Source organism: Phalacrocorax carbo, chromosome 7, assembly GCF_963921805.1.
Source record: "Phalacrocorax carbo chromosome 7, bPhaCar2.1, whole genome shotgun sequence".
In the NCBI taxonomy this organism is placed as follows: Eukaryota; Metazoa; Chordata; class Aves; order Suliformes; family Phalacrocoracidae; genus Phalacrocorax; species Phalacrocorax carbo.
In genome coordinates, this window is record NC_087519.1 from 53,633,329 (window position 1) to 53,651,419 (window position 18,091).

Here is an 18,091-nt window from a genome sequence, read left to right on the forward strand (position 1 = left end):
CCCGGTGCTGACAGGAAGCCCCGGGCGGGCAGGGCCGGCGCGAGACAGGACGGGACGATCGCCTCACGGCGCGTTGACGTCACACCGCGCGACCCCGCCCCGTCCCGTCCCCGCCTCCGCTCCGCGCCCCGGTTCCACTTCCGGCGGGCGGCGCCATCCCCATCCGGGGTCAGGGCCCCGCTCCCTTCCTGTTATTGCCCGTGCGGGAGGCGGCGCGGGGGCTGCCGGCGCCGCTCCTTCCGCCAGCGCCCGCGGGGGCGGCCTGTCAGTCGCCCGCCGAGGGGCGCGGTGGTGGCGGCTGTGGTGGGGCCTCGGAGTGCTCGGAGCGTTGTGGGGCCCGGCCCGTCTGGGCGGCGGCCGCGAGCCGCGCTCGGAGGTGGGGAGGAGGCCGCGCCCGTGAGGTGAGTGAGGCGGGGGTCGGTGCCGGAGCCGCCCACCACACCACACCGCAGCGCTTGCTGTCCCGCCGCGGCCGGGGGCTTCCCGGTACTCCGGCTGGGTGAGGGCTCGGCGGGAAGGCGGCTTGGCAGGGGCAGGGGGAGCGCGACCCGCGGGTGGCGGCGGGGGTCGGGGTGCCGCCGCCGCCTCCTCCGCGAACTGGGGTGTGGTGGGGCTTCCCCGGCTGGGAGAGGGAGCTCCGAGGCGTTCCTTCCCCCACCGAGCCCCGGCCCGTGGGTCTCCGCCCTCCGGGAGAGGGAGAACCGTGGCGGCTTGTCGCTCTCGAACGCGGCTCCCCCGCCTCCGAAATATAGCCATTTTCTATAAATATATTTCAGCAGCTCTTGGGGCGGCTCGCGGCTGGGCCGGTTAATGATACTGGGAGCGGAGCCTCATCCGACTGGGCGTGTGTGAGCCGGTGGCATGCCGTCCGCTCCCGGCTGCGGGCGCCGGGCAGCAGCAGCGTCGCAGCTGCGCTACCTGTAAAAACTTCTTTATTATCCCACACTATGCAGGGAGCTGTTTTTACTAATGTTAAATATGAAACTGCTGTTTCTTACCAGTCCTTGCATATTTTCCAGTAGGCTGAACGCTAACAAAACTGACTGAACTAATACAAACTGCGTCTTTGTTGTTGTTTAGGGGTTTTGCTGCTGGTTTTGGTATTCCTGAAGTTGTCAGACCCCTTACTTCTGCTGCTCTTACTGGGATGTCTCTGTAAATTGTTTTCCTCCTACTTTTTCCTTGGCAACTTTAAAAATGTGGTGGAACAGAGTTTGCTTTATAAACAGGACACAGTCAGAACAAGTACAAGGAAAGTATATGTTTAAAAACAGGCAGTACTAAAGCTTTGCTTGAGTTAATTCTGCAGTTATGAGCATTCTGCAGCAAACTTGTAAAGGAGCAGTCAACTGGATTCTGAATCTGGATTTTGTAGTACTTAGTAGGAGAAATCTGGGCTCTGTTCTGTTAGTTACTTGTATTTTTGCAGCTTCCCCGCTTTGAGCTGTGGCAGGCTTTCAAATTCAGCACATTGGTTAAAGTTAGAAACTCCCCCATCATCATCTGAATCATTCTTGAATTCCTCCCACCTCACAATTAATTTAGAGAGATGTTCTCATACTTGTTGCTTCCATGCTGCAATTCCATAATGCAGTGTAATAATCAAAGTCCACCTCTTGTTGTGCGTAAACATCATTAGTTCCTAGGAATATTCCAGTAGTCGGGCTGATGGGATTTACTGGTTTGTCTACTATGGGGAACTGATGAGATAAGCTGTTCTGAAATAAAGCCCCACGTGAACTTAAAGTTTCACAATAAATAACTTTATTCTCAAACAATAATATTGGCAAGTTTTTCCAGAGTGCTTAGTTACTTGGAAGCATATTTTAGCTAATGTCATCAAGTAGACAAACCACACATTGACCAAGCTCATGGTGTTTACGGAGGAATTTATGAAACCACACAATTCCTGATGTGATCCATGAAATATTCTGCTTTTTCATTAAGGCAATAAATATGACAACTTCAGAGCTGTAAGTTAGTTTGACTGGAGCAGATGCCCTGCGTTTCACAGGTGTTAACTTGATGCCATTCTTAGCAACCTGGAGACAGTGTTTCATGTTTGTTTTTGTAAAGCACATTGAGCCCAGCCTACAAATCCATGCCAAGGTGCTTCAGTTGTTCGGCTGCTTCGAATTGCTGATCTGTGTCAGTGGCAAATTTGTTTTCTTCTTGTTGCAGTTTACTTGCATGAATAATGAAACTGAGTAGGGCTTTTCTTTTTTTGAGTATTCTTTGGGAAAGGTGGTGTAGCTGAGCTGTTCACAAAGCAATTGTGCTTTACTGGAAGCCATAAACTAGTTCAATAGCTAGCTAACTGTTTTGCTGATAATCAGGCTATTCCTGCTTTCTGGAAGCAAATGGGGGATACTTCTTCCTGGATAACTCACTTTTTGGAAGCTGGTGAAAGCTTTGGAGTAGGAATTGCTACAACAAGCAAGGGTTTCATGCTTTACCCCTGTACTATCTCCAAGACCAAGTATATCACATGAGGTTTCCAGTTATTGGAAGAAAAATTACACCTTTAAAAGGTGTTCTTGCATAAGGAATGTGCTTCCTGATCACAGTTGTTCCTCAGGTTCAAATGTGTAGTGTGCTTTTTAATGGGCTGGTCACATGTAATACAATTTTGAACAGCTTTGATGATTGTCAGGGCTTTAACTCAGAAGGAAATGAAAGTTACCTATAAATGGCTGGACAGCAAGCCTAAGGCTGACATTTAGTCTGCAAAAACTGCTTTCTTAAAATTTCTGTACATAAAAAGTCATTTCATTATGTAGTCTCCTAGACTTCTGGTGCAGATTCTCTGGCTACCAGGAATACGCAGATATCTGAACACCTTGCAAATATGGGTCACTTCTGAATAGAAAACTGTTGCTATTGGCTTTTCTTGCCTGTTTTGGGGGAAAGGAAATTGAGAGGGTGATATATTAATTCCAAACCATGCAAGAAATAGTAGCATCTTGTAGATGGATATCGCTTGTAGGTTTGTTTTGCCTATTTGAGTATATTAATCAAGATTAACAAAAGTTGTAGTTAATAGGACATCTGAAAAATGTTGTATTTGGGTGAGGGGAAGCTAAGATTTTTTTAAAAATCAGTTTCCTCATCAGTATCAAAATTTATGATTTATAAATGGAGTGGGAACAATACTGCAAAATTAGTCTTTCCAGTTTAGTCTTAAAATGCAATTATAAAACTAAGTTTTGTCTTACTGTTTTACAATGATTGAAAAAGGTGTGAAATCTAGTAAATCTTCCAGGTGAGGAAAAATGTGCCTTGTGTGCCTTTATTGTGTGTGTGATTGAGTTGGAGGGGGAGCGTTAGGGGGAGAATAAGTTTATACTTTGGCTAACTGAAGAAGTGGACTTGCGGCTCATAGTGTAAGCTAAGGTAGGGTTTGTTGTTTTTTTGTGGCTTTCTGTGCATTACATTCCATGCTTGTAGGAGTTTTGTCTCATCCTTTTAAAAAGCCAGACATCCAGCTGCTCCAAGTGATGATGTCTGTCTGAAATTGTAGCTATGGCTAGAAAAGGCCACAAAAATATTTATGCTAAAACTGGATGGGAATTTTTCTTTTGCCCTCTAAGTTGAATGTGTCATGGCAAAGCATTCTGCTGCAAGCTTCTCTTTGTAGTATCTTAATCCAAATGTGAGCAGTAGGGAGAGAAAACAGGTTTGTTTCTCTTAGTATTTCTTTGGACACCAAACACATGTGACTTGTTTTGAGTACAGGGTTGGTCCAGAGAACCTCCAGAAGTTCCTTCCAACTGAATTTATTCCATAAATCTATTTCTGAATGGTTAATGTAGCATTAAATGAACCAGAAATAATACTGTGAAGTATTAACTGCTTTTCTTCTGCAGCACTGCTGTAGTATTAACTTTAAAATAAAAACTCAAACCAAACAAACAAAAAAACCCCAATCAAACAAAAAAAAAAACTAGCACAAAACCAAGCCCAACTAGGGGGTAGAGGGAATTGAATTGTTTTTTTAAAAAATACATATGGGGGCAGAACATGACATTTTTATAAATACTGTAAGCTAACTTGTGGTCAAATGGAAATGAAGTGGACTGAGAACAGTCTATGTAATTCTGGATCCATCTTCTTAGTCTAAGTAGTACTTAACGTTTTTGCAGCTAGTATGTTGTTTTTTTTATATTGCACACACTTAAACTTCAATTCTAGAAAAGTGTTTTTCTAGTTAATTCTGGATGCAGATTTTGTGAAAGGCAGTCTTAAGCCTATGTATTTCAAACAAGAAGTGTGAGAGATAGTGGCCATCGTTGCTTGTTTTCTATTACTGGCTTGAAGAAAACAATGTTTTTAAAGTGGGGAATAAAAGCACTCAGCAGGTATAATTGACTGAGTATACTTGCTGGCAACGTTTATAGTCTGGTTTTCGAAAAATGGTGCTCAAATGCCTGAATTTTAGACTATAAAAAAGAAATTCAAAGAAAGCAGCTTAGCTCTGTGAAAATGATCAGGAGAGAAGGGCAGAGTACCGTTGAAGCTTTTGCCTCTCTGGCATGTTGCTAACTTGCACCAGTAGAAGTCAATTACTATCTCTGCAGTCTAGTTTAAGAACAGTTGGGTCAAACTTAGAACTTGTTTTGTGCCCTGTTGCCTTTTACCAGTAGAAGGTTAGATATACCTCAGACTGGTGGGTTTTTTGGTTTTTTGTCTACCCGTTAACACATTGCGTTACATTATCTTAATGGATTTTATGTAGGAAAACTTGGGTAGTTTTGCTACGGTTTCCACTTAAAGAAAGGCTTGCAAATGTAGCTTTTGAGGATTGTGAACCACAAAGCATATTTGTCAAATATAGGAGACTTATTGAATTGACTAAGACTTACTGTAAAGTTCCCTGAAATTTTGAGACGGCTGAGTCATATTACTGGCTGTACATTATGAACCTCTTTTAAGGCAAAGAAATGTAGAGAAACATCCCTTGGGTGTTTTCTTTAAAAGTCCAAACAGAAAAGAAAGAAAACTGGAAGGTTGCCTCCTAGATTATACAACATGTCACAAAACTTATCTGTCATTAACTGTTGCTACTTCTATACTAATTAGTCAGTCTTTCGCCAATAGTTAATGTGGCAGTTCATGGTGATGAATGACTCTTGTGCAATGCCTTCCAAGACCGTTCCTGATTTTTTTAATGCTTCTTGTGAACTTGGGCCGTGGTCCTTCCAGAAGCGTGGATTTTCTGCCGAGATTGCGTTTGTTTTCTTGGAAAAGTGTCTTAAGCTATCAGCTGTTTAGCCTTGGATCCTTGCAGAGGACACTAAATCTGTGAGCAAAAAATTACTCCTTGTTGCAACTGTATTCCATCTTTTAGCTATTAGCAGTCAACAAAGAAACAAGTTCTTGAACATCCTCAAAATGCAAGGAACCTCGGATGTTACTGAAAAGAAAATACTCAAGATTCAGCATTTCATCAGAGACTAATCAACCATGAGTAGAAATCCCTGCCTGTTCTGTCATCTGGATCTAACAGAGCAAAACTTTCTGTACCTGGGGACTCTGACATCTATCTGACTTACTGCAAAAGCGATGAGACTGATCTCTGCAAAGATGTAGGCAAACTAAACACTGACCGCTTGAAAGCGCAAGCACAAAAAAGTAAGAATGAGCAGAGAGTAAAGGCTGGTTTACCAAGCGAGCAGAGTGGAGGTGATATGTTTCTTTTTCAAACTCAACAAGTATGCTTTGTGTGATGAGGTATGTTGTTATCCAGGTTCGGTGCTTCTGCCATTAAGTTACTTTTCATTACGGCTGGAAAATACTAACTTGGTTCTTGACTACAGGCATAGTTCAAAAGATTGAGGTTAATAGTGCTAACATTAGGAGAATTTTCTAGATAGAGCTAGCTTTCTGTGGGAAAAGGGAAGTCAGAAGTTCCATTCCAAATCATGCTCTAAGATATACTTGCTGTGGTCATTAAACTGCTTAGATCATAAAACATATCACTTATTCCTCAGTTTTTCTGTTTACATTCCCAGCTCTTAACAGAATAATCAGCAAATGTTGTGGCTGGATTTTAGAAGTGGAAGTGATACTAATAAAACTGAAGATTCCTCTTCTGCCTTCTGAAAAGTTTATGTGGATGTTGAACAACCAGTTCCACTCATCAGTTTATTAAGGCAGTCTCCACTGGTGGGAGGAAAGTGATTAATGTATTTTATCTTCTTGCAATTTCATGTTGTCACCTCTGAAATCTCCTTCAATTCTGATGTTAAGTGCTGTACAAGAGCACTTGTCCCAAGAAAAACTCTAGTGTCTAAGTGGAAGAGCTAATTTTTAAGCAGCATCCAGACATCCTGAAGAGTCTTGATTGTGGTGTATAATTGAGGATGTGTCCATACAGGGTGCCTGCGAGTGCTGTTTTTAGTCTAGCAAGTTTGTTACAAAGGTTGATAATAAATTATGTTTGTGTTTTGGTGTGAAACCGAAATGTTGTCATTGTGGGTAATAAACTTGACCACTTCTGTGAATTTTTTGAGAAGTGGTGGCTAGCTAAAAGAAAGACCTTGAAGTTGATTTAACATTTCAGTTGAGAAGGTAAAGTTCAACTGTTTTTCTGATGTTTAACTGCTAAGTAAGGTTGTGGTCAGAGAAATTCTAATAACTTGTCTTCACCTTGCTATCAAATGAGGATAAAGCACTGTAGGTATCGCTGCTCAGCAGCACTCCCTTGGTCTTCCATACCTCCAACTTGGGATGTTTTGACATGTAGGGAAGGACGGCTTAACTACCACCAAGAGGGAAAGGGTGAAAACAGAAACCAACAAGCAATGAAATGGCAGAGTTGATACATGAAAAGGATAGCAAAGCCTATTCCTGAATGTGGAAACTCTTCTATACATGTTGTCAAATTGCTTCGCAGTCCAGGTCTTCAGCTCTTTCATCACCTCTTTGAAGCCTTTGACTGTACATCAGACAGGATAGTATCACAAGCAACTGCAAGGTGATATGAGAAGTGTAACCGTTATTACAGCTTCTAATCTCTTGCTGTCCTGGTATGCAAGCAGGTTATTTAAAGAACAAAAAAAGATGATTTGCAATATAGTCACCCCTCCCTAATTGGTGTTTTTATGGGTTGCTGTTAAGTCCAAAACACTTAAGCTTTTCTGGTCTCCTGTTCTGTCCCAGGGTTAAACTTCACCAGCTGAAGACTGCTTTCAGTCTTTTTGAATATACACACCTACAAAAACATTAACAAAATGTTTCCAAAGAACCATGTATTAAAAATACTTCCTTGTTTGTGCAGATGTGTAAAGGTCTCTTAATAGCAGTGACTGACTACTTCCAGTATCTCTGTGGCTTTTTTAAACAAAGGTCTTTGTTTTAATGTATCCCTTTTACAGAGCTCTGATTGTAGTAGTAAGCAGCATCTGCCTTAGTCTCAAAGCATTTAATCCGGATATGAAGGTGACTCTCCAGGCTGGGAAGCTGAGAAAGCTTTAAACTATTGTGGAGATATTGCTGGTATTCACTGTTTAAATATCTATGAGCTTATGTCACTTTCTCCTTTGGAAAGTTCATGTTAATTGCAAACATGATCTATTTAGGCAAATATTAGCTCTTTCTTTCAGATGTAGTAAACATGAATTGCTGGTACCCTGACCTTGTTAGAGAAACAATTTGGGTAACAGCTTGAAGCACAGGAAAGAGATGCACTGACAGCAAGCTTAACGTCTCAGCAGCCCCACGCTCCAAGTCTTGCTTTCGTGTTTGCATAACATAGGGTTTGCAGAGCAGATGCTTCTAACAGATACGTACAGAAGTGATAAACATTTGATTAAACATGCTGAAGAACCATTTGTCACAGTTTACCATAGCTGTTCTTATAGTTCAGGCTGATGCATGCAGGACTTAATGACATACATAATCACAGTGAATCGTTTTTGTTTGCACTTCTTGGTCTTGAGTCATGGTTGTTGCTTTGGCATTCAAATGCGGAGAGGAGTCCTAGTCAGCTGGAGTCAACAGCTAGAACCTACACTCCTTAAGGTTTCAGAGAAACTTTGGTTTCTTTGTAACATGTCAAGCAGTCAAATACGCTTACAAAATCAGGAATTCGGTCAAGAGTATTGTTCCACATAGAAGGCCCAGTGTTCTGATGCGTGTAGGTGCAAGACACCGAAGTGGTCTGTGACCTTGAGGAAGATGAAGCCTGATGGGGGCATGGAGTGGTCCTAACAGCTTTGCAGCTGAATGGTATCCCGCTGTGCCACTCACAGGCTTGGCGCGTGGGGTGGGCAGGACAGTCTGATGCTGGAGTAAATAAAGGTCTGCTGATAATCTTTTATGGGAAACTGTTGGTGCTTACTTTCAGCAGGGTTATCATCTAGTGCTAAATAAATATTTAGTTAATCACCATTGACTCTGTATCCCAAACAAGTCTACCAGGGAGCAGTACTTCATTATTTCTAACTGACTCTTGAAAAGCCATGGTATTTTCCTGTTGTGATTATAGCCTGTGTAGAAATAGACAACTACTACTACGGGGCAGGGTTTGCAAGGAACTGGATTTGCTTGCATGCTGTCTTGTTCCATATGTCTTTGTATAGGACAATTTGCTAAGAACTATATTTATTTCAGCTGTTTATGGGGCAAGAGGATTTAGCTGCAGAATTGAAATTTTTCATTAAGGTGGCTGTTCCTTTGTGTTAACTCTGCCACAAACTTCCTTTTCTCAACAAAAGGTTTTAAAAAGGGAGTTAAGAAATACCTCAATGGAGAATGTATTGTTTTGTTTTTCAGTTAAGGAGCTTAAAGAAAAACCTACTTCCATGGCTTTTGCTAAGGCGTGTGGTTCCTTACAAATGCTCAATCGAAAGTGAAGTTGTATCCCATCCTCTGTTTGCCAGTAAATAAAAGATAATGACTTTTGCTTACGGAATTCAGTAAGTCCATGCAGACTAAACGCGTACTTCTGTAAATGCTGTTTGGCTACAGAAGTCAGTTAGGATAAATGGAACGCTAATTTATATTTGGATTACAGAACAAACTTCTGTCCTCCAGTTCTGTTCTACGTTTAATACTAAAAATATGCAAAGTTGCAAAAATTCTGCTCTACACTGACACTCCAAAACCCCTTTTTTAACATGTTAGTAGTTTTCAGGGTCTGGAGTGATTTAGCATGGAAGAAACCCTTTATCTCAATTTAAAGTTGCTGTCAGACGCCATCCTAAGAAATGCTATATGGGAAGTACACAGTATGCTGTAAGTCAGTCTGAGTTTGATGTCTTTTTCAGCTGCTTCTTAGTAAAGGAAGGGCTCACAGGGTGGATCTTTCGAGTAAAGATGAATGTAAGTTATGTGCTGTAAGTCAGTCTGAGTTTGATGTCTTTTTCAGCTGCTTCTCAGTAAAGGAAGGGCTCACAGGGTGGATCTCTTGAGTACAGATGGATGTAAATTAAAGGGGGCCTAATCTCAGTCAAATTTTCTTATGAACACACACTTCTCTGCCTTCTGCAAAGAGATGCTGGTCGGGTGAATGTTGTATGCTCTTGATACTCTTGCTTGTGGTAGAGACAAGCATAGCGGTGGGAGGACTGCTGTACCTCCGGTGCTGGCTTGCAATCCTTCCCCTGTCCTTGTAGGTATGGGCAGTGGGAGGGGAGATCTTTCCTCTTTTTCAGTACTGCTGGAGGTTCATTGTGCTGCAGCAGAGGGGATTACTTCCAAAAGCCAAGGTGACATGCCTGGGGGGATCTGCACCAGGAAAGGCCCGGTGTCTGAGTTACAGCTCTGCTGCACAGCTTGCTCACATTAGGTGAAGATTCAGGCTAGGCCAGAGTGCAGAACACCTGGGTTCACTCTGCTCCGGCTCCCTGTCCTTGTCTGTGTGCCAGTGCTTCCTGTTTTTAAAGATCCTGTTTACTGGCTGGATTCCAAATAGCCCAGGAAGGTGGGAGGATGGGAAGAAAAATGGAAAGAAAAGCAAACAACATTATTTAAGGTGGAGTTTTATAGTATTTATGTGTTCAGCATTTGTTGCCTCTCTAATCTAGTTTAATGAAAGATATTCTAGAGTAATCTTTCATACACATCCTCATCTTGCACTAATTTCCAAAAGCAGAACATCTCTGCATGCGAAAACTAGCATTGAAGCCCTTAGTGTTTGTAGCAAGGAACAGGCTATGGTTTGTTGTTTGCTTTTACTTCATGTTCTTTCTGATGTTCACATGAAAAAAAGTTTGTCACCCACATAGAGTATTAAAGAAAAACATGTAGTCAGAGGAAAACCTTGTTTCTATTGGTACAAAATGAAGTGTTGCTCTGATTTTGTTGCCAAACTTTAAGGCTTTTGACTGAAAGAGCTTGAAAGAATTTGAGTGCGGCTCACTGAGCTTCAGCCTGCATGCCTAGCTGTGGAGGAACAGCTCCAACCAGAACATGGCCAGGTGGGAGAGGAATTCTCATCCTGCTACATAACAAGCCAAGCTAATAGTTGCAATAATGAGTAAGCAGATATGTGAAGTGTGAAGAGAAGATATGTTGCTTCTCTAAGTCTTTCTTGTGTGTTATGGCTACTAGTATTCTATAAATAACGAAATCCTTTCCTTTGAGGTAAAGCTAGAAATGGAATTACTGAGTGATCTTGGGCTAAAAAAGATTTAATTCCAGGCTTTTCTTTAACACAGAGGAAAAAAATCCATCTTAAACTGGAAGAAAATGTTCTAGGAAAGACATTCTGCTCTTGGTATGTCATGGGATCCCTAGGGAACAGGCACTTATCGTAGTGGGAGTTGTAGAGGTCACCAGCAACTTGCAAATGTTTCTTTCTCGTGATCCTGTTTTCATGGCTTCCACACAGTGAGTGAAGCTATAAACAATATGCCTGCGTGGATGTGGGAGAGCAAGTAAGGGCAGCTGAAACAAAGGATTTACAAAGGCCTTTTGGTTTTCTTGGAGAAAAGAAAAATAGATTTGAGCAATAGTAAATCTTCTTATACTGTTCATCTTGCTTTCAGCTGCTTGATCCTATATTTTTTTAGTAGTGTAACATTATATATATTACCTCTTGGGCAATACTTTATAGTGAGGGTTTTTTTCCAGGATGACTTCACCATTAATTTTGTTCATGGTATCTGAAAGTCAGTACAGCCAGAATCCAATAATATTATATTCTGAAACAAACAAAAAAAATCTGCATGTAAAATAATTTTAAAGAAAACTGCTTTGAAACGCAGTCAACCCATGTTGTCATATCTAACTAAACTGAAACTTCTTTTCACTCATTTCTGGTGAGACTTTACATTCACAGGAAAGAATGATCTTGCATTTCTGCTGTACTGTAATTCTACAGATGCTACCAATAATGTTAGGTTTTTTGCTCCGTCTAGAATAAGGCAAATGTACTCAGCAGGTTTTTTTGCAGGGGGAAAGAAGTAGTAAAATTGGCAAACTGTAGTAAAACTGGTAGTATTTGGAAATACTTGCCTGTTTCAGAAGGAAATGAAATGCTGAGATGATATGTTTTTGACTGTTAAATCCTTCTGTTTATTTGTCTTCCCTTGAGCTGCTGTTTGTGATCAGATAAGCAGTTCTGTGTATCTGTGCCTTTTCTGTGAAATAGGAGGAAAGTGGTACGTAAAAACTGTGAAGACGTAACTGCAATACAACAGTCTCCTGCTTTCTGTTTTAAACAAAGCAATATTGCTGCTGCTTAAATCTGTGTGTAATAATGTTTTCACAGAAGACAATTTCAGCCATCTTTGTACTAGTCTCCCTGGATTTTGGAGAGGTGCCAGCTTGGCAAGCAGGAAGAACAAAAGGACAGGACTGAGAATATCTAGTCTGGGGCAGTCTTACTGTCCCCACACAGCAGGTTTGGACAGCAGCAAAATGAGACGAGCAGCTCTGCCCAGTTTTCTTCATGGTGAGTTTTGGAGTGCCTGATGTGTCTGAAGATGGGAATAAAACGTTTTTGTTTTTTTAAAGTTTTAAATGCCTGTGACAAAGTAGAATATAGGGTTTGCGTTTTGAAAAGCGTTACTCTTGTCCCAGGAATGCCACACCACCCCGTTTTGTTTTGGGGGGTTCCACAGAAGTTAAAGCTTATTTGGGGACATAGCTGATACTCTGTCAGTCTGACAGAGAATGAAAAAAAAAAATCCTATAACCTATACACGAGTGTGCAGTAAATCAGAATCTGTAAATGTAGTTGGATTGTTTAATGAGTAGAAGACTTTGTTAAGGCAATGCTAAGAGTCTAGGGGAAACTTCTGCTTGGAAAAGAAATCAGATCTATACACAAATCCTAATGAGCAGCTCTGTAATACTAAAGATACTGCAAACTATTACAAACATTGCTATGTCCTGTCTATTAAGGCAATGTAATGGGACTTGTCTTAGGACTGGGAAAAACTAATGGACTTCAATTAAAGTGTAGTAGTTTACTGAATGACTAATTCAGTTTCAAGTATGGACTGAGAAAATTGTACTGAGTGTTTAGTCTGTCCTTTTGATTTTGAAACACTAGCTGATGCTTATAGAAATGCATGATTATTCAGTTCTCAGTCACTGGAGTGTGTACCTCTTTGCGTAAGCATCCCGTACTTGATACATTTAATATGGTATTACAGCACGGTACGCTTCGGCAGCTTCTTCCTGCTGTGCTTGTTAGATTTCCTGCAGAGTCTGAATAAGGTGCTTGTGCTGATGAGAGACAGTCTTAACAGTAAGTCTCCTAAAGCGAACAAAAATTTTTCCCCCCTAGACTGGCCCAAGGACTTGAATGGTGGGTCTTCACCTGCTTTGTGAGACACGTGTTCATGTTAGAAGGAGCTCCTCTTTGGAGAACACGTCCACAGATAATTTACAAAACAGGGAAAAAAAACCGTATCAGTTAACTCTGGTTTTTTATGTCATATATATATATATATATATAAATTGCCACGTATTGATTTGGTGGGGAGTTGGTAGAATGTTTGAGTAATCTCTAGACAGTGAAAAATCAATTCACTTAATCTAATCTGTAAACAGGTAATCTGTAAAAATGAGTGTTCTCTCAGCAAGGAAGGGTTCCCCGCACTTTCTGACAGAAGGGCTCATGAAAGGTTCTATCTTGATTGCTTGTTTTTGTAGTGTAGGTTTCATCTGTACTGAAGGGCAACAGTCCTTTTAGCAAGACACACAAAACTTGGGTCAGTGATACTTGTGTTTTGAGATTTTTCCACTGTATTTTGCCAGAAGAAATTCTGCCAGGGTGTCCTGCTGATCTGTATGTGCACAGGACTTATGTGTAAAAGCGTGGTGAAAAACCGACATATTTCTTCCCATTTTGACTCAAGTTAGTTTGTTCCAAGCTTAAGTTTGCTTAAATTTTGGACATAAAGTACTTCATTGAGTACTAATGTTAGGAACCAACGTTAATTCACCTGCAGTACAATTCTTACTGCATTTCTCCCTCATTGCACTCTGTTCCTCAAGGGGAAAGAGTTCTTTTCAGAAGAAGTAGCAATGAACTTTTTGATGGTCTTGTGTAAACCTTTTCAGAGTTAACATATTTGTATGTCATCAGGAAGGCATTAGAAAAATTGTAGGCTGTAATGTGGAATATAATATTTGATAGAATGAAATTGAGTTAACCATGCTGCTGTAGTTCATGATTCAGTGCTGTGAGGTGATAAAAATGTGCTGAATGGATCGGGAAGGCGGAACTGAATTGAAAAGAATGCAGTTTGATCAGTGGGTGTCTTTGAGTTTGGCCTGTCTGACTGTCTGTGGTTCCCCAAAGCTTTTGGCAGGGGAAAAAAGTTTAAGGTGTGTTTGGAAGGTCAGGGATTGCAGGTGTGATGTAGTGTTCGTTTGAAGTGTTTGTGTGTACCCTTGGTTGGATTTAAATAACATCCCTCTAGAATTCTCTTAAAATTATAGTCTTTTTACTGTCGAAGAATGTAATTGATTCTATTTATGCCAGGCAGCCTTCCAGATTTGAAAGAAAACACAGGAACACAAGCTGCCAACTATACTTCAAAAGTGTTTCTGTTTACATTTTTGCTTTCCAAATCCAAACCCTGGAGGCGTGCTTACATGTGCAAGTAAAATGAAAGTGCACACAGGATGACTATATGCGCCGTTCCAGCACATGTCTGTATCCCAGTTTAAAACAAAAGTTGCTGTTTTGGTGCAGTTGCTCTAAAAAGAGTGTAGATTTTGGGGGTGTCTCTTTTGGACTGTTTGCAAGTCTTTAAAGAAATGGTATTGAGTTGGTGTTTAATGTTTGAAATTTTTAAAAAGCCACACTTGACATTTATTTTGAAAAGATACTTGTCTGAAAGGATTTCATATGTATGTGTGTCCCCCAGCCCCGCCTCTGTTGCTTTGCTAGCAATTATTGGTGGGGAGGGAGGGGAAATTTGCAGTGGCACCACCATTTTTGAACCTGAAACAGCTCAGCACTGCTGCAGCTGTGCTCACTGTCCAGCAGAGACCCTGGTGTTTGTCTGACTCCTTGGTGATCTCAACAAGGCAGCTAAAATAGCAGGAGCTAACCCAAGAAAGGAAGAGCGAGTAGTTCTGTGCCACTTTAATCCATCTGAACCTGTAACGAGCTGGCTCAGGGAGCCTGGGTGCCAGCATGACGAAGAATGAGAACACACGCCTTGGGCAGGGAGAAGATGAGCTCTGAGAGCTGTCAGGTCAGAGGAGCCTCAGCAGGGTTGTGGAACTGAACTTAAAAGACTGCTGGTATAAACTCAGTCTGTGTTGTGAACATTTAATTTGATTGTGGTCCATCTACACTATCATTGTTTGTATGTGTGGTGGACGGAAAAGGTCTTATGACTGCATGTTCTTGTTTTGGTGTTTATGCTGGTGTATGCCTTAACAGTAATGTGTTTCTGCCCCTGCTTGTAATTAAGAAACGTAAATAAGCATGTGATTCACTGGTATGGAGAGGGAGTCTTGTTCATGCTTTGCCTCATCAAAAAGATGCTATTTAACCTTCTCTGTGTATTTCTTTTTATCTGTAAACTGAGGATAGTTATCTGTAATGCGGCATTCTCCAAGTTGCTCTAAATGGTGTTATTTGAGTTCATTTGTGATGTTTTGTAATTGGTAAGCTTTCCAAGTTTGGCTCTTTAAATACACTGTGAGTGTGCTTAGACTTTTCCATTCCAGCAGCCGCTCACTGAGACTGTCACAATGACGAGGAAAATAAAATAGCTTATTTAATCTCTTTTTTAAAAAAGTCAGTTGCAAAGCCCTTCTAAATATGCATGAGGTGTTAGTGGAAAAGCATTTTTCTAAATCTGCTGTAACACTTTAGTGCTTTGGCTGATATTTTTAAAAGCCTAAACTACAACTACAGAGAGGGATAAAAAAATAAGACAACCCTCTTGCTACTGAGTCGCTTAGGAAGCAGTGGGTTTGGGAAAACATCGTTTTCATTCTAATGTTTCTTTTGAAGAACGGAAGTGTGGCAAAAACAGGTACTGGATATACTTGGAAGAAAACTTTGCAGAAAATAAGTACCAAGGCATGAGAAGTGCAGAAATAGGGATCATGACTTTATTTTTTACATACATATATATTTTCATATTTAAAATTGTATATATGTTTATATATACACATTTTATGTGTATATATGCATGTATAAATATATATTTTTAAAAATTGCTGAGCAAAGGACAAGCACAGCATTTGTTGCTTTTCCACAGTTGGAGCTATCGGGAAGCTGATGAAACAGACGAGGTGTGAAGCTGTTGGTTTGGGTTTTCCCCTCCTTTCTGTTAGGAAAAGAAACTAAGATAGAGGGACAGTCCGAAGAAGGTTCTTGACTTAAAAAACTACTAAGAATGGCTTTAGAATTGTAGCCTGGTAGTTACCCTAGCCCTGTGCTTGCGGGACACTTGGTGGTTGGAGGAGGTGTGATGGAGGATGGGCTGCTCTGTAGATGTCTATGTTACCCTCTCATAATGTATGTGCTGAAGTTAGCGATGCTACGGCTGAGTGCAAGTACTGCGCTATCTGAGATTTGCATAATGTGTGATGGCCTCTGCAGTAACTTACTGTTCTGCAGTGGGAGCTTGGGCCTGTGGTATGTAGTTCAGTGAACATGTCTTGCTGCTGAGCGACAGTCAGAAAAGAGACTTATTAGGAAAGCAGTAGAAAATGTGTCACTATGAACATGTGCTCAGTTTGGACTTCAAATGTGGTATGCAGATATGGTTGTTCCCCCTCTACTTTGCAAAAAAGATATGGTAAAGGTGGAAGAGATATGGAGAAGGTGACGACTAAAAAAAATACAGAATGCCTTTTGGGCAGAGAAGGGCTAAATCTGGGAGTATTATGGGAAAGAAGTAGTGGGGAGGATTTGCTGGATCTCTTAAAATTAAGAGCCGTGAGTGCAAAGATAAGGAACTTTGCATTACAAGAAATCTAGGGTATCGAGTGAAAGCAGCAGGCTTCAGGACAAAGAAAAGCAAATATTTTGTAGCATGGAATGTTCTTTGCTCTTGTCACAGGATGCCAGCAGTTTGCGTGTGAAAATTTCCTGGACAAACTCAATACTTCGTGATGGATTTGTCACAAATACGTTAATATTGACCTAGTTAAGGAAATTAAAAACAGGTAGTGATTAGGAGAGTTTATTGAGAACATATCACTGTGTGCCTGCTGAGTTTTTCCGCTTGTCCTTTGGCATCGGTTGTTGGCCATGGGGCTCTAAGACACGGCTGCTCTGTCCATACACTTTGTCTTGTACCTGCTCTAAGCTGGCAGAAGGCAGCGCTGCTAGAAGGTCAGTCACATCTTCCCCTCCTCTCCTTTGGCTTGGCAAAGACATTGTGTCACTGCTAATGGGAACTAGAACAGGGAGTTGATCCTAAATAAAACAAGCCCACCAGAAAGTGTTAATGGAGCTTAATTCTTCTGTCTCATTTCATGTTAAAAAGGGTTTGTTGCTGGTGTGTTGCTTATAATGATGTGAAAAAGCTATGGCCAAGTTTTGTGTGAGCATGGATTCTTAAAATCAAGTTTAGAGGTTTTAGTAAATAGTTTAACTGTTATCATAGTGATGGCTGAATGCTAAAGAGGTTTGGGATGAGAAAAAGTTTTTTTTAAAAAATTGAAGCATTGGTTTGGTTAAAATGAGCAGAGCTGATGGTTTGTATCTGATCCAAATGATGTTTCTCTTTCCAAACTAAAAATGTGAAGAACTGGGTTTGAGATTTGCTTAAGAATTGCTGTAATAATTTGAATATTAGATATTTTCACCCCATGTTACTTAAGTGTTCTAATAATTTATTATAAACTTCAGGTAAAAAAATTAATCCTATTTAAGACCATATGCGTATTGACATTTCTTTCGCCAAACTACTGTGATTCTGCTAGTACTTGTTTCATTGGATTTAGGTATTTACATCCAAGTTCCTTAGACATCAGTTTCATCAAGTCTTTCATGACTGTAAAATATAGCCATGAATATTCATCTACAGTTATAAGTGATGTTTGAACAATTTTACTGAAGTTCCATGTGATGTTTGTATTTAAATTCTAATATTTAAATTTCTGATTTTTACTCTAGGTTTATTCCTACAAATCACTGCTTGAAAAACTTCTGCTACAAAGTTATCTAAAGACTTAAAAATGCCTCCACGACCGTCATCTGGCGAACTATGGGGCATCCACTTGATGCCACCAAGGATCCTTGTGGAGTGTCTTCTCCCAAATGGAATGATAGTGACTCTAGAATGCCTCCGTGAGGCCACCTTACTAACTATTAAACACGAACTCTTTAAAGAAGCAAGAAAATACCCTCTCTATCAGCTCCTTCAAGATGAATCTTCTTACATTTTTGTAAGTGTTACACAAGAAGCAGAAAGAGAGGAATTTTTTGATGAAACACGGAGACTTTGTGACCTGCGACTATTTCAGCCTTTTCTAAAAGTCATTGAACCAGTAGGTAACAGAGAGGAAAAGATTCTTAATAGAGAAATAGGTAAGATTGTCTTTATTTAAACATAGCATGTCTTTTTAACTGGCTTCTCTTCAAAATACAAAGAATGGAAATGGGTTGTGTTTGTCACCTGGATCTGTCAAAGCCTGCATTTCATAACTGTCCGTT

General features: G+C 40.7%; 1 protein-coding gene across 3 annotated transcripts in view; it reads left to right on the top strand.

Moving 5' to 3' along the window:
* Window positions 1–150: 150 nt before the first annotated feature.
* PIK3CA (phosphatidylinositol-4,5-bisphosphate 3-kinase catalytic subunit alpha) overlaps window positions 151–18,091 on the top strand; it is a 44,148-nt gene continuing 26,207 nt past the window's right edge. For 2 of the 3 annotated variants that reach the window (XR_010373932.1, XM_064458039.1), the window contains exons 1-2: window positions 151–401; window positions 17,552–17,965. Coding sequence is in view for 2 of the 3 variants with exons in the window: in XM_064458039.1 (XP_064314109.1) it covers window positions 17,614–17,965 (352 nt within the window). In the remaining variant the exon portion in view is untranslated. Of the gene's footprint in view, window positions 402–11,716; window positions 11,900–17,551; window positions 17,966–18,091 lie in introns of all 3 variants that reach the window. The other variant, XM_064458040.1, reaches the window with a different exon arrangement.